Below are 26,464 nucleotides of genomic sequence, written 5' to 3'. Positions count from 1 at the left end.
GTCATGACTCAACTGGAGAGCACTTAAGATAGTGCCTTCCACACAATGGCCAGTTAGAAATGCCATTAGTTAAATGAAATCAGATACGCAGGAGCTCAGCCTGAGGTCCGGGTCAGGGAGAGGAGGGGCTGTGTCGGCCGGGCCTCCTCTCAGCCTCGGCCTGGCCTCTGTGGCCCTCCACTTTCCTGGTCAAAGGTTTGTAAGCAAACGCTTTCTCCCACGCCTCGGAACGCGGATTTCCTTTCTGGGAGGCACTGGCCTGACCATTTAACTCAAATCCCTGTGTTCCTGGCTTCAGTGCCTGGCTACCCAGCAACCTCTCCCTGAGTCTGGGTTCTCAGGTTTCTGCTCTGCCTCCAGATGACCCCTCTGCCCGCCAGAGCTGACCTGCAGGGCACCCTGTGGCATGACCCCTCTGCCCTCCAGAGCTGGCCTGCAAGGCACCCTGAGAGATGACCCCTCTGCCCGCCAGAGCTGGCCTAGGGCACCTGCATTTCGCATGTCCGGAGCCCCAGACGGCTGCGGGCCAGCCCCTCTCCTCAGGCAGCTAGTCATATTCCTTTTCCAACAAACACCTCTTGAACATCAACTGAGTTGACAGACACCACAGAGGATTCTAAGATGGTTCCCCTCTTCAAGGAGCCTAATTCTTGTCAGTGAGATATTTTCACAATAAGTTTAGAACGTGGGATTTGTCAAGGGCCTCTAGAGAAGCATCAACATTGCTCATGCTTAAAAGACGAAAGTCTTCTGACTCTGATGATTCAGACATCAAGGCACCTTCACAGATTTTCATAAGCAGAGCTGGGGAAGGGACTCCAGCAGGAAGGACCCAAGAGCAGATGTGGAGCTGGGGAGGCCCTGACTCTTGGTTTAATTGGAGCCTGATGTCACTGGGAGGGAGGATTAGAAGACAATTGGCTTGAAGCCCATCACTCAGGGCTTAATGCCAGGGCAAGGAAGCTGAAATTTATTCAACAGATAATGGTACATTTCTGAAGATTTTCCCCAGTGGAGAAATGCAATGAGAGCTGAGCTAATAAAGGTTTAATTAGGCAGTCGTAAAGGATGAATTTAAAGGGATAGAGAGAAGGCAGGAGAGGACGGTGGAGAGGTTATTGCAACAGGAAGGTAACTGTGGAGACCAGAAGGGACTAAGCGTGGTGGTGGCAACAGACACGGAAAGGAAGAGCAGTGTGGACAGCCGGGGGGCTGGGGGGTGGGCCGGGCTAGAGCCAGCGCTTCCCACACTTTGGCAAACGTCAAGACCAGACTCTTTTAGTAGCATAGTCCAGTGTCTAACAGTCTTCATGGGACAACCTTTTCACTAAAATAAAGCCCAAGAAGTTCAGAATGGAGGAGGAAATGTAATGGGAAACTATCACTGGGCCTTTTTTTTTTTTTTTTGAGATGAAGTCTTGCTCTGTCACCCAGGCTGGACTGCAATGGCAGGATCTCGGCTCACTGCAACCTCCACCTCCTGGGTTCAGGTGATTCTCTTGCCTCAGCCTCTTGAGTAGCTGGGATTACAGGTGACTGCCACCAGGCCCAGCTAATTTTTTTTTTTTTTTTTTCAGTAGAGACAGGGTTTCACCATGGTAGCAGGCTGGTCTCAAACTCCTGAACCTCAGGTGATCCACCCTTCTCAGCCTCCCAAAGTGCCGGGATTACAGGTGTGAGCCACTGTGCCCAACCCCCATGTTTGTTTTAAATAACACACAATTTGAAAACATTTAAATTTCCTATTTGGCTAACCTTAATACTCTTTAATAATATTGAGTAATCTAACCAGATTAATTCAATGCTCTGTTTTTTGCGATTTTCTTTAAAAAGATTTTCCTCCATTCCTTGTGCATTGCTATTACAGAAGGCAGATGTTACCTTTTGATCAGTGAGCAGGACATCTCCCAAACTTGCAAGGATTCTTTTCAAAGATAGGAATAGATATAGATTGATCCTGAATGTAAAAATCAAACAGAGTGTTAATATTTATGCATCTTCCCAGTGTATCCAGGGATTATTTGAGTCACCAGAAAAGATTTTTTGTGACTTTCCTTTATTCTTAACATGAAAAGTTTAGCAGCAAGTCAAGTTTCTGGAAAACCCTATGAACCATCTTGTTCTTTGGAGAGCTTAACGACACCTAGTTCATAAACAACAATCCACAGTGAACTATTGATTTCAGCTCTAACGATGGCATGGAAGTATTTTAAACCTATCCTGCCAGCGACTGCAGCTTGCATGCACACGTGCCGGGGTAAGCCAGTGTGTGAGCACCAAAGTTACCTCTGCTGTTTAACATCCAGAGACCCAAAACCAGCCCTTAACTCCATCCAGGTAAAAAGGGTAAGAAAGTGCAACAGTCACGGCACAACAACGGAGTGACGCCTCCTGTGCTTATTTCTGAGTGATCGAAGCAGCTGTATACCCACAACAATGCAGCCATCCCAGGCCGACTGCTGGCTGTGTAGCTAACAGTTACATATGAACTATGGGAACGTGATTTTTAGAAATTTCATTTATAGCCGGGTATGCTGGCTCATACCTGTAATCCCAGGACTTTGGGAAGCCAAGGCCGGTGGATCATGAGGTCAAGAGATCGAGACCATCCTGGCCCACATGGTGAAACGCTGTCTCTACTAAAAATATAAAAAATTAGCTGGGCATGGTGGGGTGTGCCTGTAATCCCGGCTACTCAGGAGGCTGAGGCAGGAGAATCGCTTGAACCAGGGAGGCAGAGGTTGTGGTGAGCCAAGATTATGTCACTGCACTCCAGCCTAGTGTCAGAGTGAGACTTCCTCTCAAAAAAAAAAAAAAAAAATTTCACTTATTACACCTACCCGTGGTTCATGAGATGAAAAAGATTTGTAACTCAAATATGTAACTTCCACATAAAGAATCAAGGAATTAAAAGGAATTATAACAACAAGATAAACATACATAATGGCAGTCCACATTACCATTACAGAAAGTGAACATAAATACGCAAATGTTAACGTAAGGTATACAGGGAATATAGGTTTATAGTGTTGTGAGTTTTAAGTAGAATTTTAATCATTTTTGGAAACTAAATAAAAATCCAGAAAAAAAAAGCATATGTTTTTCTCAATATAAATGTAAAAGAGATAACTGTGAAGAGAAAATGACAATACCACATTTTGATACAATCTCAGAAAGTCTAGTAACAATATCTTCTAGGGCTTTAGTTTTCTAGTTCCAACCTAGATTTTATTTTTGCCAAGATACAACCTAGCCAGATAGTTCCAATAGCAATTACAGAATATGACCTAATTATTTCTTTACCCCCCCAAAAAAAGAATTAACTTTTTTTTTTTTGGTTAGGAAACAGAAGATATTTTAATGAAAATGATCTAAAACAAAAAATGCAATGGTGGTAAAATAGATGAGGAAATTGTACTTCTTTGTATTAAAATATTTTTTATAAAACATTAAAAATATGTTAATGAGAATTTAATCGCATATAAGAAAGTTAATATGCTATAATATTGCTTTATGTATGTTTATACGAAATTACAGGGAAGTAAAACAAATTATGTCATCAAAATATTATTTTGTATCCCCTCCAGAAATATTTTTCTAAAACCACTTAAAAAGCATATTACAGACTTAGTGAGGATGCTACCTGTAAACAAATTATTTTCATGGAGAAGCAAGGAAAATTACTAAAAACAAAATTTACATTTAAAATTTAGTCAATAAAGGTCAAGTGTGTCAATGCTGGTCTCAGTTTTCCCCAAATGTAAAATGGCATCCTAAGGAAAACAGAACTGCTGGAGAAAATTTGAAAGGAAAGACATATTTTTAAGGATCACTTAGGAACTTATTTTCTTTTGCAGTAAATTTTCTGACAGCCATATCCTTGCATTTAATTCTACCAATCACAGTGACTCAAAATTATAATTTGTAATTATAATTATTAATTAATAATTAACTTTACAGATACTTTGAAAGCTGCAGATGGATGATAGGTTAACTAGATAATGATAAAGAATTTTAAGATTAGAAGGAAAACAGTCTTCATCTGAATAATATGTCCATTGTAAAGAAATGGCATTTTTTATTTCACTTTGTTTTCATATGTATCACAACTGAATTTCTCAGCCAAAGCATCTATAAGACATTTAGTTATTTTGCATATGGTGGTTTCCCTTTGAGGTTTGGTAGTTGAACTTAACCATGAGCTCCTCATCTGTAAAAATGTGAGCCGTAACATTCTCAACTTTTCAAGTTTGTTCTGGGGATTAATGAGAATTCAAATTAAATAAGCTAAATGTATTTAAATGCTTAGCATAGGGCCTGACACACAGTAAGAATTAAAATTTAGGTTAAACCACATGAAACTGACATTTTTTTTTTTAGCCAAAAATAGTTTAATATTGGCAATGTTATCTGGTTCATTGAAAGCAGTATCCGCTTTTATAATTATTCTAGGCTACATACCTATTTTTAAAAACGTAAATGCATGCAAAAGAAAAAAACGATACGGACCAAAATGTATTTAGAACCAAATAATCCACAGATTAGGAGGAGCTCCCATCCTAAAATAACTATGAGGGCAACCATAAGGACTTTCTGTGTTAATTGGGTTTGGCCACATCGACCCTGTGTGCCCTTGGCAAGGAAGCCAACCATAATGGAAACAGCTGAGGCTTCAGCTTTAGGTGGACCTGAGATCAAATCCCACTTTGAAAATTTGCTCATCTGTACAGTGGGTAGATTTGGAATATGAATGAATGTACCATGAACTTCTTGAATTGATCTCATTAAGGAAGTGAAAGAAATTAACATTTATTTAGCAACCCATAATTGTCAAGCTCTTGGTGCCATCTATAAATAAGTTCATTTAATTGTTGGAACTACTGTGTGAGAAGCACTGATACTGACATTATGATAACGATTATAATCATAGCAAACTCTCCTATGGGACTTACTAGTAGATGGCAGCTGCTCTGCACATACACCCTATTTAACCTCCACAGCCCCACGCTAACACAGGTCCCTGGGCAGACTCCTCCGGGAGTCTTTAACATCATCTTCAGCATCATGGCCAACCTCATAGAATTAAGGATTCAATGAAGGAGCATAAATAAAACTCCTAGCCTGACGCTTGACACCTGGCTTCCCAGAGAGCTAATTCAGGGTCCCTGTACCATGCCCAAAAGCCCTGAGTAGCCCTGGCCTTCTGCTAATCAGAAGGGCTTCCTTAGTAAACTCCAGGCAGTTCTAAGCTCCATACCCCAGAGCAGCAGGAGGCTGTCTTCACACCACAGCCGCTGGGGGTGTTGGGAGACTTGTGGAAACCCATTTGACTTTATTCTTCAGAGAATATAGACCCTCAAAGTCTATTTCTTGCCAAAAACTCTAATTTGCTATCTTATAGCAGTAGAGGGTTTTGGGGGAGAATAGTAGAACTAATTAAAAAGGGCGTCCTTTGTTGAGTTACTTAGCAGAAAACAATCATAACAGGACTTAAAGGAATTTGGATTTTGAGTAGTTTTCTTCACCATCAGGCTTTTTACATGGGGAATGTTTGGGGGCCAGTGGTGTAGTTCTTTATGGGATTCATACAAGGTTTCCTGACAGACATGCTATGAGAGTAATGACTGCAGCACGCAGTGGCATGCGCAGCCCAGCCATTTATTTCGTGTATTTTAATGTACTTTGGTCTTTCAGATAGGGCAATAATCAGACCTGCCAGTAGCTTTTCAATATGAGAAAAACCGCTTTAAATGCTTCACACCGATTTCTGTAAACAGCTCGCTTTTTCTTAATTTATAATGTTATATCTTCTAACAGGCCATAACCACATAAAAGGACATGAAAAAAGTAAAAGAAACACCCAGATAATTTCGAACTAAAGATCACATGTACTGAAATATCTATCCAAATAATTATTTTGCCTTAACTTGAGTAGCTACGTCAATTGTCAACCTGATTTTGCAATATCTCGTTGCCGATCAGAAATTCAAAATCTTTTTGTAATGTGTGTTTTTAACTTTCAAACCTGATCGCAGTGTAATATCTTTCTTCCTGCTATGTGGCTTTGTTTCCTTAGCTAAATTGGAATAAGACTATGTAAAGACTTCGTCTCCCTATTATTCACGAAAGAGGGTGAACAAAGTCACCGGACCTCAAAACAAAATTGACACCATGGTGCTTACTGGTGCTTAAAGGGGATGTCAGTACACCCACTGAAATACTTCTCCAGCGGAGGTCACGGTTCAGGTTGCTGGCATGGTTTTATAAGGAGACTCGTGTTGCAGCTGTCTGCACCGTCCCTAGCCTGAAGATAAATAGCAGCCTTCAGTTTCCACTGCCACTGGTCTTTTAACCTTCAGTGAGAACAAATGCTTCTGCCTTAGCTTCGTCTGCATCCTCCAAGTTCACCTCCCGGGACCTAATGAGCTATCTTTTATCTGTCTGCTTCTCAGCCTTCAGCTTGGCTTCCTAGAGGTCAAGAACATCCCAGCCCACTCCCATCTTCAGAGGCTCCCCATGTATTGAAAAACGTAGAAATGCCAGCACAAAGTCAAATCAATTGCAATATATCATTAATGTTTACATTCAACAGATTAACACAAACATTACAAACCAAAATAACAATGGCTTTATGTGTAGCCTCATTGATACTTAATCCAATTTAAGACACTTTGTAAACCTGAGCTGCGCCACAGACGTGTGAGTTCTTGCCTCTGATTAGCAACCCTTCACAGCCACCTGATGGGTGGGTGGGTACGCAGCGGTCAGGATGTAATGCAAGCTTTTTAGAAACTGAATCCACTGTAAATGTGCCTCCTTCTGTATGTGACCGTCAGTTCCGTTTCTGAATGACTGACCGGCTGTGCGGTGTCCTCTGCATTGCTTAACACAGACCCTCCAGCTCCTCAGTGCCCAGGGTGCTGCCCAGGATACCTGGGCACCTTTAGAAGTGACGGTGACTCCTCCGTACATCTGTCTGCTCTCTGAAATAATGCTTGTTGCGTCAGTCAAAAAGAAATGAATGCTGGAGTGGCCCGCGCACGCCAAAAAAATCTAACTCCGGAGATCTTCTGGTCCACTCCCTAGCTTCCCAGGGTGATATCAGATGAGACTTTGTTTCTTTTAAAACCGCTACCCAGTAGACAAAGAGGCTAAAGATAAGAACAAATCACTCTCACAAAGGGGGAAAAAAGCCCACATAACAAAACAATACATGGGAAAATGTTAACCCTCCTTAGTAATTAGGAAAATGCAAACTAAGCAACACTAGAGTAGCATTTTCTATGCAATTCTAACACCCAACGCTGTGGAAAAGCAGGCACCCGCACGTGTTGCCGGAGCACCATACATCGGCCTAACGTTTCTGAACAGTCGGTGTGGCAGCCTGTACCAGCAACCACGACATATTCATATGCTTTGAAGCAGTAACCTCACTTCTGAGAATTCTTTCAAGGAAATAATCCAACTAAGGAAAAAGACTTTATGCACAAAGATGTTGATCGCATCCCTAACAGAAATTGCGCAAAGCTGGAGGTAGACTTCATGTCTCTAACCAGAAAAAGAAGAGCTGAGTAACCTGGCTTCCTTCCACTCCGCAGCTATTGAACGGCCGTTACAAATGGTAATTGTGTATAGTAGATATTAATGTTGAAAACCCTGGATGCGATAACTCGGTGAAGTCATGCTCTCCGATAACAACGCATTCCGGCCTCAAGGTCTTTGCCTTTGCTGTTCAGCACTGCACGTCCTTCCCAAGCTCGTTTCTTTCTCCCAGGCCGACTTCTCCACACTAAGATCTCAGTTTCAATTTAATTTTCCCGGGGACACCCTCTGGGTCACCCTGCCTGCAGTGGCTCCTGCGTCCGTCTGTCACATCACCTTCCTTCCGTTCCTTGCTAGGACTTCTCACTCTGAAATACTCTTTATTTGATGGTGGGTCCCCCTGCGTATTACCTGACTCCTCTGCCAAAGTTCGGGCCCCCTCGCCTACGTCCCCACTCTCATGCAATAATCTGTCCTCAGCTGCTGGAGCTCCAGAACAAGCTGGTCTTCTTGAAATCACAGAAGCTGGATGATGACATCTGAGTTCAAATTACAACCTGGCTCCTGAGTCCCCCCTTGGATTCATTGCCTTGTTCTTCTTATCCTCCAACTGGGAAGCCAGTTTACGAACAGACACGGACCTAAGCACCGGGCAGGCTTGTGGCCAGAGAAGAGAGCTGTATTTCACCAAGGCAGCTGCTCTGGCTGTTGCTGTGAGGACCCTTCCCACCCCCCACAGGCAGGTCAGGAACCATCAGCCTGACCTGCCCACCCTGCCCTGCAGCCAGAGCCTGCCTGTGCGGAGGAGAGTGGAGGCTGGAATCGGCGGCCTCCAGGCCGGAGGGTGGCCAGCCATCAGCACTTCCGCTACCGGACTACCCTGACTCCCCAGAGTCCCACAACTGCAGCTGCTCCTTTGAGCCACAGGTGTCTATAAAAACTAAACGTACAGCCTAGACCAAGGACCCACCATCACATGGCAAGTCTTCAAGTCCAGGGTCTTGCGGAAGCACCGTGTAGTGGGCACAGAGCTCCCAATACAGATATTTCCAAGAGGCTAGAACTAAGTAGAATGACCTATTCGGAGGCCTTAGGCAGGTGAAGGACAACAGAGCTATTGGAAGGACAGTGGGGTGAAGCCAGGAAATCAGGCAAGCCCTTGGTCCAGGCTCCATCAACCTCTGGAGGTTTACATGGTCCAGACCTAAGGTGGCAGGCGCTGGACTTAGTGGAAGCTTGGCGAGTGAGCCTGCTTGCCAGCACATTTTCCTTAGTTTACTCAGGGCTCAGGGCTCTGAGTCTACTCTGCAGACAACATCAAATTTGGGAGGCTGATCCAGGGCAGGAGCGATGATGTCTATCCCATCCCAACAGGCCTAGGACCATGGCACTGAAGAGTCTGGAAAGAGACGGAGGGTTTCTCTTTTTTTTTTTTTTTTTTTTTTTTTTTGTTGTTGTTGTTGTTGTTGAGACAGAGTTTCGCTCTTGTTGCCCAGGCTGAAGTGCAATGAAGCGATCTCAGCTCTCCGCCTCCTGGGTTCAGGCAATTCTCCTGCCTCAGCCTCCTGAGTAGCTGGGATTACAGGCACGTGCCACCATGCCCAGCTAGTTTTTTGTATTTTTAGTAGAGACGGGGTTTCACCATGTTGACCAGGATGGTCTCAATCTCTTGACCTTATGATCCACCCACCTCGGCCTCCCAAAGTGCTGGGATTACAGGCGTGAGCCACCACGCCTGGCCAGGAAGGAGGGTTTCTTTGGGCTCAGAGGCCAATGTAGCAATCTATGCAGAGAAGGTGGTGGTAGATGCGGGGATTTTTGCTGCCTTAGAGAACAGGAGGGAGTTTCCCCGACAGCCCTGCCACAGCTCTCTTCCCGCAGGGTAAGACGTGAGCCAGGAGGCTGCGATGCTTCATACCATCTCCTGCTTACCCTGGCACTCTCCTCATGGCCAGCAATGGGCAAGGAGTCAGTCTCTCTCTCTCTATTCAGCTATTTGTCTGACATAAGTTGGAATTATAACACATGAATTAAGTGCCATTAGATATCCTGCAAGACACAAAATCAGGAAACATGAACATAAGTTGTTTTGCAAATATTAAATCCCGTGGGGATACTACAAAAGAATGACCTTTCTGTGACTTGAAGCACACATATCAGGTGTGCATTCAAAACTAAAATCAGCTTCTTCCCGTGAACTTAGTAGGGCCGTAGCTGCCGCTTCCTGTTGGTTTATCCGGGCTGCGCCTCTCACTGTCATCCAGCAATCTAGGGAACCGGCCAGTCGGGAACGTGCTCCTAAAGTTAGAAAAATCAGGACTTTGTGGAGACAAAAAGGAAGTAAGAAGAGCCACCGGCCTGCAGATGGCCACATCTGGGTGCCATTTACGGAAGAAGAGCCCGTCTTCTCCCCATCCGGTTAGGTACCAACAGACTGAACTACATACCTGAAGGAAAACAGAACTACTAAGTGTAAGCTTAGCTATAAATTGTTTGCTCACAAAGTCCTACAACCAAGTATCCTAATCAGTGAAGTGAGCAGGGTCCGAGGCACCAGTCTAGACTAGAAAAACTAGTAAAGGGACATCCCAAAGATGACTGTTCCAGGCTCAGGGTAAGTCCAGATCACAATGTCCTGCTCTCTCTCAGGCCTGAGGATGAGGCGGCTGCTCCTTAAAAGTGTTGCTCCCCTGTGAGCTTGTAGAGTAAACCCATTTTATTAAACAATAAAGCAAAAAATCTTACTCCGTGGTGTTCTGTGGGGCTACATGTCCTGTCCTCTCCCAGAGGAGAGTTAAATAATAGCCAGTCTACTGTCACCTGGGAGCTACAGTACAGAAAAAAGAGCAGCTGCAGTAATCATTGTTGAAAATCATCAACAGCCCTTTAATTAATAAAAATGTAATGCATATTCTCTTATTTTTGTCCTGGCACCTGTCCTTACAGACGGGTATTTTCACGCCTGTTTCAGAGAGATGAGAGCCCAGCAGAGCTCAACAAGAGCCCGCCTCCGCCCCTCCGGGGGCCTGTGAGTTTATTTCCATGCTGCCTTTGTCCCGGCTCCTCTTAATGTCCTGATTTAGAGGAAAGGCATCGGGTACACTGAACAGGAATTTTAAGAGATAAAAATGTAACTCAGACAAATAAACGTTCTTTATTCAAAAGTATCAAAAGTCAGCATATTTCACCTATCAACATTTCCAGTGAGCTTCATTGTCAATTCTTGTGCAAATCCAACTTTGCTACTGTGGCAAGTTAAATAGCCATGTTTGAAATTCCCCTCACATTAGATACTGTTTCTCTCTCTCTCTCTCTCTCTCTCTCTCTCTCTCTCTCTCTCTCTCTCTCTATCTATCTGGTATGGTATAGCCAAAACTTTGATTGGACTTTAGATCCTTAAAAATTTGTAAAAACATCAGGCAAGCTCAGCATTTTCAGACAGTGTCCTGCATTAAATACACTTGGGGCAAAGTGGATGTCTCTTGCCACATTTAACTCACCAATGTAGAAGCTGATAAAGGCTGATAGTCAGAGCATGGAAAGATATTTCTGGGTTATTTTTAACTAAGACAGTTGTAAAAGGCTTGACGGATTTAACTCCGTCACTTTCAGAGCAGTCAACTGAGTTCAGCCAGCAGACTGCTTTGCTTTGTTCATTAAATGTATTTATTTTTGCATTAATTGAGTTCATTTGATGAGATATTCCCACTCTGTAAAATATCCAGCTAATGGTTTGGAAATCTATTCAAATTTTGCATCCATCGATTCATTTTAGAATTTTCAAAAAGTAGGTACTTCAGGCAAGCAAGATATATTACAGATATTCAGGGAAACATCCATCTACAGAAATGGTATAATGTGTGTGTGTGTGTGTGTTTATCATAAGCATGATTGGTGAGTTTATCCATTTAATTGTTTTTCTCGATAAAGGGTCCAGGAAGTACAAGAACCTTGTACTTTGTAGCTCCGTGCCCTGCTGTGCAGCCCAGTCATCTGCAGTGATACAGCCTTACCTTGTTATGTTGGGGAGCGCTGGGATAGATATGCAAAGACCTCTGAGTTCTGAGTTCATCGTTGTAGAAATGCATTTCCCCATAGTTTAATGTGTTTTGCAGACAACATTTATTAGAAATCTGAGATGAGCCAGGTGAGGTGGCCAACCTGTAAACCCAGCACTTTGGGAAGCCAAGGCGGGTGGATGACCTAAGTCCGGAAGTTCAAGATCAGCCTGGGCAACATGGCAAAACCCCATCTCTACAAAAAAGAAAAAAAATTAACCGGGCATGGTAGTGCGTGGTCTCAGCTACTTGGGAGGCTGAGGCAGGAGAATTGTTTGAGCCCAGGATGCCGAGGTTGCAGTGAGCTGAGATCGTGCCACTGTACTCCAGCCTGGGCAACAAAGTGAGACCCTGTCAAATGAAAGAAAGAAAGAAAGAGAGCGAGCAAGAGACAGAGAGAGAGAGAGAGAGAGAGAGAGAAGAAAGATGGAAAGAAAGAAAAAGAAAAGAAAGAGAGGAGAAAGAGGGAGGGAAGGCAGGAAGGAAGGAAGGAATCTGAGATGAATTTTTATTTTTGTGCCTCATTACAGAAGGAAAGACTCAGAGCTGAAAACAGGTTAGATGTATCTGGTATCATTAATGTTATCTGGAAATGGAAATCTCTGATAGCAACTGCCAGTCTGGCTCATTTTTAAAAGTTTTCAGCACCAGTCTAGAGGTAGTTACAATTATTTCCAGTAGGTTTTATCACTCCTAGGGGCAGGCATCAGTAGTTCTTTTCCAATCCAAATCATCTATTTTGCTATTTCAAGAGCTGGTTGAAAATTACCATGTAGCTATGAAAGAAACTGTACAAAACAAAACTTAGATATTAAATGAAAATGCTATAAAAATCCAACATTTTCTTCTTTTTGGAGCAAAAGCTGCTAATAAAAAAAGTAAATAGGGCCGGGCGCAGTGGCTCATGCCTGTAATCCCAGCACTTTGAGAGGCTGAGACAGGCAGATCACCTGAGGTCAGGAGTTCGAGATTAGCCTGGTCAACGTGGTGAAACCCCATCTCTACTAAAAAAAGAAAAATACAAAAATTAGTCAGGTGTGATGGTGGGTGCCTGTAATCTCAGCTACTTGGGAGGCTGAGGCAGGAGAATCACTTGAACCTGGGAGGCGGTGGCTGCAGTGAGCCAAGACTGTGCCATCACACTCAGCTTGGGCAACAAGAGCAAGACTCCGTCTCAAAATAAATAAATAAATAAATAAATAAATAAATAAATAAATAAATGCGATACGCTCATTTTTCACTTTGAAAAAAAGGATTTTTCTTCTCAGATTTGATGATCCAGGTAAACCCCACTTTAAATGGAGGAGTACATTGAAAAGCAGGTAGATGAAGCTACCTAGCTGTAGAGGCCTTCCACGTATGGATCAAAAACTCATTTGATCAAACATTTCCAAATTCATGTAAGTGCCATTTCCACGGAAAGCAACTCACTGATATGTAAATCATAAACAAAGATTTGGAATTAGGCAAATGGCGGCCAACAGACCTACCATATTTTGTATTTTGAACTAAATTTGCTTATTTCAGTATCTGGACCCAGTAAACCCACAAAGTCGGAACTGACTTATACTTTCATTTATTCATTTTACAAGTGCTCAATTTGAATTTGAGGCCCACGAAGAGGTTTATAACATAATTAGCATAATCGTTTCCTTCCATGAGGTGGTGGAATGCAAAAGAGTTGAGTAAACAGGAAATACCTATTAGGGGTTTCAGAGCAACCTGCAAATAAGCGGGGAAAGGGGCCACAGCTGAGTGCTCTGGGAATTCCAAAGAGAGAAAAATGACATGCAGTCAAAATCACAGTGGAAGTAACAACACTAGCCTTGAACAAAGGTAATCTTGAACTTAGCAGGAAGAAGAGGGAAGCATATTCTCATGGGGAATTCTAGGCATGGATGAAGGTTTCACACAGTGGGGTTAGTAAGCAATCCAGCCTGAGTGGAGCAGGAGGTCCTATTGAGAAGGAGAAAGCAAGTGATCGCCTTCATGAGGGAGAGGGAGATGAGCTCACACAGGGGCCAGGTGACTCGGGATTTAAATCTGATCCACTGTAGAGCATGGAGACACTGGTTATTAACCAGAAAAGAAAATGACTAGATAAATTGTTCTGCAGGGTAAATTAGGAAGAGGAGTCTTTGAAGATAGAAAGATGAACATCCTATGAGCTATGATCTGGGGGAACTGGAGTGGGAGGCCTGGCTCTGCCATGCCCCACCCAGCAGCACCTGCACAGAGGAAGGAGGGCTGAGGCTGGGCGCGGTGGCTCATGCCTGTAATCCCAGCACTTTGGGAGGCCAAGGCGGGTGGATCGTGAGATTAAGAGATCAAGACCAGCCTGGTCAACATGGTGAAACCCTGTCTACTAAAAATACAAAAATTAGCTGAGCGTGGTGGTGTGCCTATAATCCCAGGTACTTGGGAGGCTGAGGCAGGAGAATTGCTGGAACCCAGGAGGCGGAGGTTGCAGTGGGCCAAGATCTCGCCGCTGAAGAAGGCAGCCTTTCACCTTCCGAATCCACATCGGCGCCTGCGCTCCTCACAGGAGCACTTACCCGGCGGCCATCTGAGAGCCTCCACACACATTTGATTCTAGCAGGGACTGCCGGAGAACCGCGAGAAACCCTTTTCTGAAGGAAATTCAGACACTCTCCTAGTCTTCATAGAGAATGGGAACCTTCAACTTTGATTCCTAAACTTTCCCAACATACGTGACTTCAGTGTGTCTTTTTGGTTTTGTTTCTTAAGGCTGTAGAAAGACCATTCAGATACTTGGAAGGTTCCTTCTTTTTGCCTTTTCACCCTATTCCTGACACCAGGCATCCGTCCACTAAGTAGCAATGATGTCCCTGGGCAGTCACGCCCAGCCCGTTCATCTATCTTATATAATTAAAGCCTTATAATTTCCTCATCTAGAACACTGTGTAACTCATATCTACCAGACTAAAAATAAATCATAATAAAAGCCCATAAAAATGGGGGGATGAAATGTGAAATTGATCCTAGACTTTCCCCATACTGACCATGTGTTTATGGCACTGAAAGAAAAGTCCTTGAAATCAATCAGCCTTGATGTTTGTCATCCTGCCTGTATCTCTGTGAATGATATTATCTTAAGGACCTGTAATGAAGTAAAGATAGCGTAATAGTCTATATCATAAAAAATGAGGCCATGATGAGCAGTCGGCTGCCCTAGGAAGCACTACCCAGGTGGTTGCAGCAGCTATGGTATCTCCCATCACTTCCTCACCTGGAACCTCTCTGCTGATGATTCGGGGCTAAAGTTCTTCTTTAGGGAGCAAATGCTCTGCTACCTCCTGCTCTCGCTGTGATGACATGTGATGCTTGGACCTCTCTTTCTGAACCTTCCCACCATCACGTCTTGTACTTCAGTAGATTCTTACTTTGATTTCTCTTTTTCAGGATCCCAGCATCACTTACGGCTTACATCATTTCACTAAGTTTTCTCACCTCTCAAACCCTCAATTTTCTCCCCCGTGAAGCGGACTAATAATAGCATTTAGCTCATAGGGCTATTCTTAGTTTTAAATGACCTAATCTTTGTCAATGACATTATTTTGTTGTTGTTATTATTACTAATATGAGATAAGGCAGTGGGAAACAGATCTAACACAGACAGCTGGACTTAACCCTCTGTTCCTTTTTTGAAGCAATTGTTCATTGAATCACGTTGGCCAATAAGAAAAAAGATGAACTTTTACTTCACAAGATTGAATTCAGCTTAACTCAATGATGACTGAATCTATTGTTATAATTATCCAGTAGAGGGATACACTGATGGACCCATCTATTTTTCTCAGAATAACTTTCAGATCAAAATAGTCATTAATCAGAGAAGACCCTAGCTTGCCTTTTTGCAGTCTTGACCAAATCATTGTCAATTGGTATGTAAAAAAGAAATTAAGCCATATACTTGGTCTTTAAAAGCCATAGAGACTTACTGAAATAGCAGAATGTAATAGCATTTGATGTAAGGTGTCAATAAAAAACATGAGTTTCACACAATGTGCCCTTTCTTAACTAGCATTCATTACATAAACATTTGATCTTTTCAGGTTTTCTTACAACTTGACACCTGATTTTGAAGCTTATGAGGTTTGTGACGTACTTTGAAGAATTACATAGTTGCTCTGTGATGATCTTTTCTGTTGAAATATGGGCATCCATTGAATAACTGTCATTTCTAAATGCTTATTCCAAAGTTATGTTGTGATATCATAAGAAGGAATGTTAGATGAATAGGAACCAGAGACCATCCCAGTCTTTATTCAGAGGTAGTAACTCAGGTTCAGAAAAATTAAATAACCTGCCCATAGTTAAATAGCTAGGGAGTTGTTGAACCTTGTGGCCACTAAGTCATTGAAAATTATATCTCAGGCTATTTGCCTTGAAGTCCAGTATTCTTTTCACTGTATCAGTATGATCCAATTGTTGTTGTACATTTCACAGAGAAATGAATCTACTTTGCAGTTGGACAACAACAGTTGTTTAGAAATTGTCATTGTCTATCTGAGGGAAATTTAGATATTGATTGACTGTTCGTCCAAGATTCATGATATCTTCAAGTGACCAATGACCCCATTCAGAAGATGAAAACGTTTCCTTGAGCTTTTGGATATAGGATGGCTTAGTAGCCTAGTGCTTTAGTCACCCAGCTTCGGTGTCAAGAAGAGAGAAAGAGAACGAGACATCCAGCTGGGAATCCAGGGCCTGCTTCAAAGCTTTTATCTTCAGAGGAAAGAAATCTTGTGAATTTCATTAATGTCAATAAGATCTGAGAAGATTTGAAGTGGTTAAGCCCCTGGGCATCTCTAGCATGCCAGATGCTGTGGCCATTGTAGGTTTTGGTTGAAAAACTATTGCAACTTTGATTCATAGACCCATGAACCAAGACTTTGGAATATCCATTGTGAGGTCATATTTAAGGGAATGTGAGAACTTTCAGTTTCCAAGAGGACATGAAGTCAGCCAAGGAAGCAGTGGCTAAGCGTGGCCCCGACGCAGAAACGCCCAGGATTCCAAACGGGGCAACACACATTATGGTTAAGGGGGAGAAAAGATGTGTCCCCTCAAAGTAACATAGCAAAGCTAAAAAAAAAAAAAAGAGAGAGAGAGAGAGTGAAAGAAGCATTTCTTTAGGATTCTAATAGCAGATAACCTCACAGCTTCTCCCCAAAAGGCTCTTCTCTTACTCATTGTCAAAAAAAAAAAAAAAAAAAGAATATCGTCCTAGGTTTCCCCCGCCTCTTTCTTTTCTTTCTCAGTCCTTCGCCTCCAGAAAAGACCAGATTGGAATTCATAGCTGTTTCCCTGTAGTTATCCAAACTTTATGGGAGAAGACTCTTATTCTAAAACAGGTAAAGCTATTTGTATATAGTAAATTCAGTCCAAGCTAATCTCAAACAAACACATTTCTGGTAAAACAAATGGTGACAATTTAATCCAGGTATTGAAACTATAAATATCTTAAAAGATAAAATATATCTGTAGCCTTCCTTTTCTCTTTTCTTCATTCATATTTTTAAAAAATTCAAAGGCCAGGCACAGTGGCTCACACCTATAATCCCAGCACTTTGGGAGGCCAAGATGGGTAGATCATGAAGTCAGGAGATCGAGATCATCCTGGCCAACATGGTAAAACCCTGTCTCTACTAAACATACAAAAAAAAAAAAATTAGCTGGATGTCGTGGCAGGCACCTTTAATCCCAGCTACTCAGGAGGCTAAGGTAGGAGAATCACTTGAACCAGGGGGTCGGAGGTTGCGGTGAGCTGAGATCGCACCACTGCACTTCAGCCTGGCAACAGAGAGAGACTCTGTCTCAAATTTTAAAAAAATAAAAAACTCAAAAGCAACCATTTCTAAACTCATAATATTATGAGTTATTTTTAATGACATCTTCTTTACTTTAGTAATAAGATACCTGTTGAGTAAATTTCTTTTGAAAATTTTTAGTTTTATTTCACTAAAATCGACATCTCTGCTTTAAACAACAGTAAATACACATAGGAAGTTAGTGTTCTGGTCATCTCCATCTTTTAACTGCTAAATCCAAGAAACACAAAGAGAAAATTTGGCCAGGCGTGGTGATTCATGCCTGTAATCCCAGCACTTTGGGAGGCCAAGGCGGGCAGATCACTTGAGGCCAGGAGTCCAAGACCAGCCTGGTCAACATGGCAAAACCACATCTCTACTAAAAATACAAAAATTAGCTGGGCATCGTGGCACATCTGTAATCCCAGCTACTTGGGAGGCTGAGGCAGGAGAATCACTTGAATCTGGGAGGCAGAGGCTACAGTGAGCCAAGATTGCACCACTACACTCCAGCCTGTGTGACAGAGTGAAACTCCATCTCCAAAAAACAACAACAACAACAACAAAAGGAAAATTTATTCACAATCATCCAACAGAAAATCTGTGCTGGCTTAGCATCATCAAGAAACATGATAATAATATATCCAGTAGGTTCCACCTGCACATACCTGCCAAGACCTGAGCCAGGCCCCAGGGCTCGAGTTCTCTCTCCCCACAGTGGATGACATCACTGCAACCCAATCAGAAGAAAGGCAGCTTTCGCTGTGACTGATGACATCAAAGGTTACAGGTCTTAACACGTGACAATCCTTTCACTTGGGCGTTAAAGCTCTTGAATTATTTTAGCTCAGCATTTGAGAATCAAAAATATGCCTTTTCTGGTCCAGAAAGAAACTACTTGATTTCTTCTGCCAGCATTTTTTAAAAATTCCACTCAGTGTTGCTTGAGCGAGATGACCTGGCCCCAGTGGGGAATACGTGGCAAGGCGATTTCTGCAGTCAGCTTGATTCTGATGGATGCTGGGTGCTGAATCCAATGGGGGCTGGCTACTGAAAGAGCTTCGATTGGCCTGGGTTCACATTCAAGTGCCATGTATGCAGAGTGGCTACTCCAGACAGCAAATGCTCCACACACCAACGGCCAGAGAACAGCCTAGACCAGTGGCAGTGCAGCTGAACCACGATGCCTCCACAGCTATTTATTTCAGAGCCTTGGTTTTATGGCTGCCATTCAGCCTTGGGTGTGCGGAGAGAGTCAGCTTGCCTGAGTCAATGTCTCGTGCTGCCTGCTGCTAAGGTGAACGTTGTTCTATCAAGGTACTCATCGTGGATTTGTCTGAGAGAGCTGCTGATTTCTACAGTCATCTCTAGTGTAGCTATTGGGTGCCTAGGAGGTAACACAAACCATTTTTGTTACTGAGCATGGCGAGATGCATCATAAAATTCAGGCTTCCGAAAGCAGGTATTTCGTGTGAGGAAAGATTGCTGATGATAGTTTTATCATTCCCTCAGTCACCGCTTAACCATTTCCTGATTCACTCAGGTGGATTTTAATGGAGTTTCCCAAGTTAGTGTTTCCTTGGAGAATGTATGGCCCACTGCCTTCTGAGAGCCTCCAGCTCTTCAGCCATCTCAGGCAGGACAGTGTGTGGGGCCGGGACCCTCCTCCCGTGGGCCCAACAACTCTGCCGTCCCTGGTGTGGTCTTGCTGTTCCTTTGAGAGTGTGCCCCTGCCACTTCAGCTAGGACGTTCTCAAAATTACCAGAAGAGCTTCCTTCCTGAAATCGTGCCTGTTTAGCATTTTCTTAGTCTTTACAAAAAAAAGTATAGATAAAGTCCATAAATGACTTCATCTGTTTGGTATCAAATGAACAGCACTTCAGGCATGTTGAGTGAGCAGTCTGAAGGAAGCATGTATTTGTTTTATTTTTCCAGCGCCTTCAATAAGCCTTTCATTTCCAAATAACTCCTTTGCGTGTGACTGTTCATATAATGGCTATGTATTCACCATTTAAGAGTGTTGCCCCAAAAGCGTTAAGAGTGAGAAAAATCCAAATTTGCGTTAAATTCTCGTTGAGCCTCGTGGTGGCTGTCACCCATTGTCCTCCTGCTTTCCATGTCTCTAGGATCCGCGAGTGTCTGACTACAACAAACACTGCAGAGTTCTCTCAAGACACAGGGCCAGAGGCAAGCACAGCGCCCCGGGAGGCACACGGCATGTGGAGGCTCTGGAAGGAGTGGGGTGCGTGGGCACAGACTTACTTCTGTGGAGGAGAAAGCAACCTGCATTCTATAGGAAGCATGGCTAATTAGGTCTCCTCGGCCAGATGGCAAGCTTCCCAGAAGGCAAGGGTCTTTTTTGTGTCACAGTGCCCTATAGTGTGGAGTAGATGCTTAGTCTACAGAGAGGACAGTCTGGGAGGGAGCTGCAGTTGCTGCCATGACCAACGGTGTTCCTCAGGACAGAGGAGCAAGGCCTCAGCACACTTCCTGGCACGTGGGATGACCTCTCTCTGGCCACCAAAGCTGTCCTTCCTTTCAAGGCTTTGCTCCCTTCACCTTCAATTTTTTCCTTTCTCCTGTGTTAGTCATAACTAAAGAAAGTCAAAGAAAGAATGAAGTTTGCACACAGTCTAGAATTGAAATGGAAGATACATCATCAGAATCCTACGTGAGCCAAGCCTCTTGCTGGTCTGTGTACAGGGAGTAGTGAATATTTCTGTGAAATGTCAATGTGTCAGGTGCAACTCCCCATGGTGGTGGCCCTCGGTGACATGGTGTACAGCCCCAAGCTGAGTTCTCACGGCAGGAGGAGGCCATCACTTGATAAGAGACCAGAGACCGGGATAGCCATGTGTGTCCTAGTTCTGAACAAAATGGCATCTAGAAAAAGAAAGCATCCAATGGGGACAGTTTAAGGAGGTTTAGATAGAAAAATGGGTGTGTGTATCATTCATGCTTAAACAAATTGCTTGCATGACCAAAAACATCAATATTCAGAGGAATGATTGCACTGAAAATAAATCTTAACCAAGAACAACTTTCAGGCAGTAGGTCGCATGCGTATAGCACTCACCAAGAACAGAAATTAGATCCATCCTTTCTAAGCTGCCTGCATGTCCCCCTTCCAGAAGCACCAAATCTGGCTTAAACCACTGCTTTCATCCTGTTTGTTTGATTATAAATAAAACATACCTTTTCCATCATCCATGTATATTTTCTAGCTGCCGGATATAAAACCCATTCCTTGCTTTCTAAATTGAAATGTCATTTTCCAAATTCAGAATTGACAATTGTAAATAACTGTTTGGGGTTTATTATTTTTTTTAATATCCTATTCTCACAAACATATTTTTCAACCGTATCACGTGTATTTAAAATGGTGAGTTCAAACTAATCACCTCAACGTCAGGCTCTCAAAAAACTGACACTATAGCAGGTTTGAAATGGAGACCTCAAGGACGCACCTGCTTCTCAACGTAGTTTGACCCTAAATCGTGCAAGGCCATCGTCTCAGCATGGAAAGTAAGGGCAGTGCTCCTTTTCTGGTCGTTTTCTACCCCAATGATATGCCTTCTGCAACCACAAAAGATTCCAACTCCAACTCACTTTTTGAATAAGCAACTCTATTGTGTTTTGTTCTTTTATCATTTGAGGTTGTACACTGTAGAAGAACAAAATAGCTACATAGTTAACTTACTCCTACGGGCAAATATTTTTTAAAAAGTGAGAACATGAGATAAAGTGCCGCTTGTCATCGCTGCCTTCCGGGGCAGTGGAAAAGCAGGTGCCTTAAGCTTTCCATTGTGTGCAGACCTTCCAGCCCTTTGCCTCCTTCAGGAAAATACTGTCCCTGTTCTATTCAGTTCTTGACCTTCTGACTAATACGCCAACAAAGGCACCATTTGTGAGTGACTAACGTATGTATCTTCGTCCACAAGAAACTTGATTACAGCCGCTGCAACTCAGCGTCATCACAACTGTCTTTTTCTCTCTGTCCTCCAGGGGTTTGGGCGCAAACACAGCCCACGCCACCTTCTCCCTAGGCCCACCTCTTTCATGCCTCGGAGGAGTTTCTCAGCTCGAATCTGGGGGGAAGAGGCACACAAAGATGAGCCGGCCTCTGAGGGGACAGTCGTCCCTGCTTCGGGTGGCACCCTGGGAAGCTGAAGCTCTTCCTAAACAGCGCGTTCTCCGCTGCTGCGCAGGGCTCTCCCTCCAGGGCCTCAGTCTGAATCCCCTTGCTTTTCATCCTGCCTATCTCCTTCCTTCACATCTTTTCTTTACACCTGTAACAAACATCAACGCCTCCTCCTCCCCTCTCAATCCAGCTCAAGCCCTCGGTGGGAGGCTCCCCGCAGCGTCCCGGGGCTTCCCCTCCCCCGGGCAGCCATTCTGCCTGCACCGCTCACTCCTCAGAGCACAGAGGCAATCTTACGAAAGGAAAACAGAAGGCTGGGCAGGGTTGCTCACGCTTGGGATTACATCCCAGCACTTTAGGAGGCCGAGGTGGGTGGATCACAAGGTCAGGAGTTCAAGACCAGCCTGGCCAACATGGTGAAACCCCGTCTATACTAAAACATACAAAAATTAGCCAGGTGTGGTGGTGTGTGCCTGTAATCCCAGCTACTTGGGAGGCTGAGGCAGGAGAATCGCTTGAACCTGGGAGGCAGAGGTTGCAGTGAGCCGAGACTGTGCCACTGCACTCCAGCCTGGGTGACAGAGTGAGGCCCTGTCTCAATCAATCAATCAATCAATCAATCAATAACAGAAAAGCCGATGGACCTCAAATGTATGTTCGTTTACATGTTTGTTTTTAAAGAAATCGTATGATTGATTTGCTCAAAAACAATAGAACAAGAACTCTTCGGTTTAAAAATCTTATCCCTTGTTTATCTGGTATATTATTTTTGTTTTGTCTGTCTGTTTGTTTGTTTGAAACAGTCTCACTCTTCACCCAGGCTGGAGTACAGTGGCACGATCAAGGCTCACTGCAGCCTCAACCACCTGGGTTCAAGTGATCCTCCCGCCTCAGCCTCTCGAGTAGCTGAGACTACAGGCCCATACCACCATACCCAGCTAATTTTTAAATTTCTTTTATAGAGATGGGGTCTTGTGTTGCTCAGACTGATCTCAAACTCCTGGTCTCAAACAATCCTCCCGTCTCAGCCTCCCAAAGTACTGGGATTACAGGCATGACTCACTGTATCCGGCCTCTCTCTCTCTCTCTGTTTCTCTCTGTCATTCATATATACATATAATACACTTTTACATATAAATGCACTTTTTCAAGTTGCACCGAAGGTCCCTGGCCCCGACGCACCCTCTGGGCCTTCGTCCTACTGGGTTTCCCCTCTGTTTCTCTCGGCCATTCATATATGCATACGATTTTGTTCCATATATTTGAATATGTGGTATGATAAAACTTTGAATCAATTTTAATCCAGCTTTCCCTGTGACAGCACAAAGACAGGTCCGATGACGAAGGAAAAACCCACCTAATCGCAATGGCTTTGTAAACCATTTTAGGCTCATTTATTATGAATAAATGACGTGCTACAGTTGTGTGACTGGAAATTTGTTTCTTTTTCTGAAAATTAGTAAGATATCTGCCTGCCTTTACCCTCGCCACAAGAAACGAATAAGGATAGCAATTTATTTTATGTATATCACTGAAGACAGTGATAGTTCTCTAATAAGTTTCTGGAAAAATCAAGCAGAAGAACTGCATATCTATGCTGTGTAGGACTGTAATTGTTATATTTATTCTGGTCTGAACCATTACTAAATCTTTTTTAAATGTCTTAAATAACTAAGGAAGGATAAAAGGTTGGAAACACCATTTTTCCCTCTATTATTTTCACATTCGAACAAGATAAATATTGTGTGTCTACACTTGAAATATAAATAAATAGAATCCTTTCTCTAGAGAAATGCACTTTCTCAAGTTGCACTGAAGGTCCCTGGCCCCGAGGCACCGTCTGGGCCTGAGCTGCCACCTTCCTGGGTCCTCCCAGCCTGCCTCGTGCACTCTCCTCCCACCATCGATAAGGCAGGGTGCACTCATGACTTGCTTCCTGGGAGAGGAAATGTCGCTGGAGGCCTCCGAAGTCTGGGAGTGGGCTGCAGCAGAGCATGTGATGACTGTCGTTAGAAAACGCGCGGACGATCAGTCTGCTGGAATCTTGCTTTCTCCTTTCTGCTCACCCCTCTTCTTCCTTTGTCACTCCATGTCTCCTTTTCTTCTTGTTCTGTTTCCTTCGTCCTACCTTCTAGCGAGGAAAAGCTCCCCTGGTAGCTGTGTTATTTCTCAACTCTCTCTTTCCTCTTCACCAATGCCTACTTTTCTAAAAGCTGAAGTGTCCAGATTTTTTTTTGAATCTGACTTTCTGCCCAAATTCTTTAAATAGTCCAACCCCCTTTATGCTCCAACATTCTGCAACTCATTGGTGCAAGAGAGAATTGGGCGATCTTAAGTATAATGCTTTCCTTACAGTTTACGAAGAATGTTATTCCAGTTGACAGTATTTTAAGTCCAGTCAGGATGGCGGCTCTCACTTTCACATAAATATTATAGGGATACACTAGCTTAATATTGGGGTGATGAAATGATCTGTACAAGAAACCCCCATGGCACAAGTTTACCTCTGTAACAAACCTGCATTTGTACCCCTGAACTTAAAATAAAAGTTAAATAAATACATAAATATCATAGGGATAAGTAAAGAATCTGAAGTACTGTTATTGCCATTTTGCCATTTCTCCTGGATTTCCAGATAAGAGTTTTAAAAAAGAGAGAAAAGAAAAGAAAAGAATGTGGAATGTGTACGCGCAGAATCGAAGCTAAGGGCCCCATTTCTGGCAGGCTCCGTCACCCTTGGTAGTACTCCAGCTTGAGTGCAATTGCATATCTCTTTCCTAAGTGATTTGAGATTGAGTTTGTGGTCTAGAGTGGAGGCTCTCGGCCGTAGGACTCTGGCCTTGGAAGGCCACCGTAAGAATTGCTTCCCTCGTGCCACCTGAGAGGCAGCTGAAGTGGTCACTTCCAGACTCTGCCTCCCTAGACGTGGTGACTCCGAAACTAGCAGTGGCACTAACTCCCTGCAAAGCCCTGACCGACAACTAGCTGTCACCCCAGCACAGAGTGGTCACTTGGGAGCAGCCAGGGCAGGAGAAGTGCTTCCTCCTGTCCCACCTGGAATGAGTCACATGATTTCAGGGAACTGAGCACTTGGATCACTGGGACCCGGGAGAAAGAGTTTGCCATGTATCCAAAAGCAGCAGAGATGCAGGGTTGGGCTCAGCCACATTCCAAAGCAGAGCCATTTTAAATCGGACGAGCAAACAGCCTGATCTCACAACAGATCGTTCCTTCTAAATACGCCGTGCTGTGAGGGTGGAAAACTCAAGGCCCAAGAGAACACTCTGTATATAATAAATCAAGAGAGAGAGTCTCTAACTCGTCATCTGTCTTGTAACTGTGATTCACTCGCTTTTGTTTACTGTTCTTCCTTTATTTTAGATTATTTTTCACCAGCTCCAATCTGGGACTTGGTGTTTTTGTATAGTTGTCTGCTTTTAAAACTCCACAAAATCATGTTAAAATGCTGCATGTTTGTGTCTCCTAATAAGCATTCAGCTAAATTGCCTAGACTGTGTAGGACTTTTCGGGAAATTGCAGAGAAATAACTGGCTTCTTTGTGTGTTTGCGCGCACCAGTGAACTCGGGAGACGGCATTGACTACAGCCAGCAGAAGAGGGAGAACGTTGGCGACTTGATCCAGGAGACGCTGGAGGCTTTCGAGCGCTACGGAGGAGAAAATGCCTTTATCAACATTAAGTACGTGATCCCAACCTACGAGTCATGCCTGCTGAACTAACAGTGGCAGCAGCTGGGACTCGACGCCGCCCATTGGTGTTGGGATCCTCTGTCTCTGCTGCTTTTAGCATCTCATTCCTTGTGACTTCCACAGCTTTCTTTTCTACAGCTGCTAAAATAGTGGCTTATGGGCCATTGGACTGTTAGCCCTATTGAGAGCAAGGCTTTCCAATACATAAATAGTGCCTGTTTCTTCGATTACAATAGTGTACTGTGCTTATTTGTTCTATGAGAAGAATTGCTTCTTTATACAGCTCCGACAGAAGCAGGAGTCCGAGTTAAACCTTCAGTTGTATAGACAATAAACTATGATTTTCATACGCAATTCAGCAATTGCTGTTCTGTATGTGCCTGCCCTGAGGGTGATGTCAGAGTTCGTAAGGGAAGAGTTTATGCTGACTGCTTAATAGGTGTTTGTCATGGAAGAAAAGCATCAGTTCAGCAGTGCTTCTCTAGCAGCTGTGTGGAATAATGTGCTTTGACATTCAATAAAACTGTTGAATCTGTATTCCAATTACAGCAGGAAATTTTTGCAGCCCGTTATAACCTGGGCTACAATTGTAATTAATGCTTCTAGCCTACTAGTGATCTGGGCTTCAGGAGCTTTTCCGTTTACATTTGGGTGCAGGTAGGGGAAGACTGGGGAGGGGACAGGGTCAAGGTTACGTGTGAAACGTCGCTTTGCAAACATGTTTAAAACAAAAACAAAAGCTAGCTTGAATCCTCGTCTCTCCATCGTATGGCATACTGCCTCTCAGGACCTGGTGGGTTATTGACAAAATGTTATCCAGCAGTCTGTTTAGGGCTTTTAATTATTTTTGAAAATGACTTCTATGTATCTTAATGATTGCCCCTTGAAACAGATCAGAATTTTTCCTTGGCAGCTCTTCTTCTTTGCTTCCTCTCACTGGTTGGATGACTTCTCGTAGCACCACGCAGTGGGTCTGATAGCCCTATTTGGGGATTTTATTGAGACCAAAAAGGAAAGACAAAAGGCCAGGCATGGTGGCTCACTCCTGTAATCCCAGCACTTTGGGAGGCCGAGGTGGGCGGATCATGAGGTCAAGAGATGGAGACCATCCTGGCCAACATGGTGAAACCCCGTCTCTACTAAAAATTTAAAAAAAAAAAAAAAAAGCTGTGCACGGTG

The 26,464-nt window shown here is 43.5% G+C and overlaps 1 protein-coding gene across 1 annotated transcript in view; it reads left to right on the top strand.

Annotated features, from left to right (window-relative positions):
* Positions 1 to 25,828, top strand: part of PACRG (parkin coregulated) — a 567,891-nt gene extending 542,063 nt beyond the window's left edge. Inside the window, exon 5 of the mRNA XM_003933784.4 lies at positions 25,155 to 25,828. Coding sequence (XP_003933833.1) covers positions 25,155 to 25,315 — 161 coding nt within the window. The 3' untranslated portion in view covers positions 25,316 to 25,828. The remainder of the gene's footprint in view (positions 1 to 25,154) is intronic.
* Positions 25,829 to 26,464: the final 636 nt, after the last annotated feature.

The sequence above is a fragment of the Saimiri boliviensis genome, chromosome 4, assembly GCF_048565385.1.
Source record: "Saimiri boliviensis isolate mSaiBol1 chromosome 4, mSaiBol1.pri, whole genome shotgun sequence".
NCBI classification, from domain to species: domain Eukaryota; kingdom Metazoa; phylum Chordata; class Mammalia; order Primates; family Cebidae; genus Saimiri; species Saimiri boliviensis.
The sequence above is the reverse complement of the archived record's forward strand: the minus strand, read 5'-3'. Positions and strand labels throughout refer to the sequence as shown.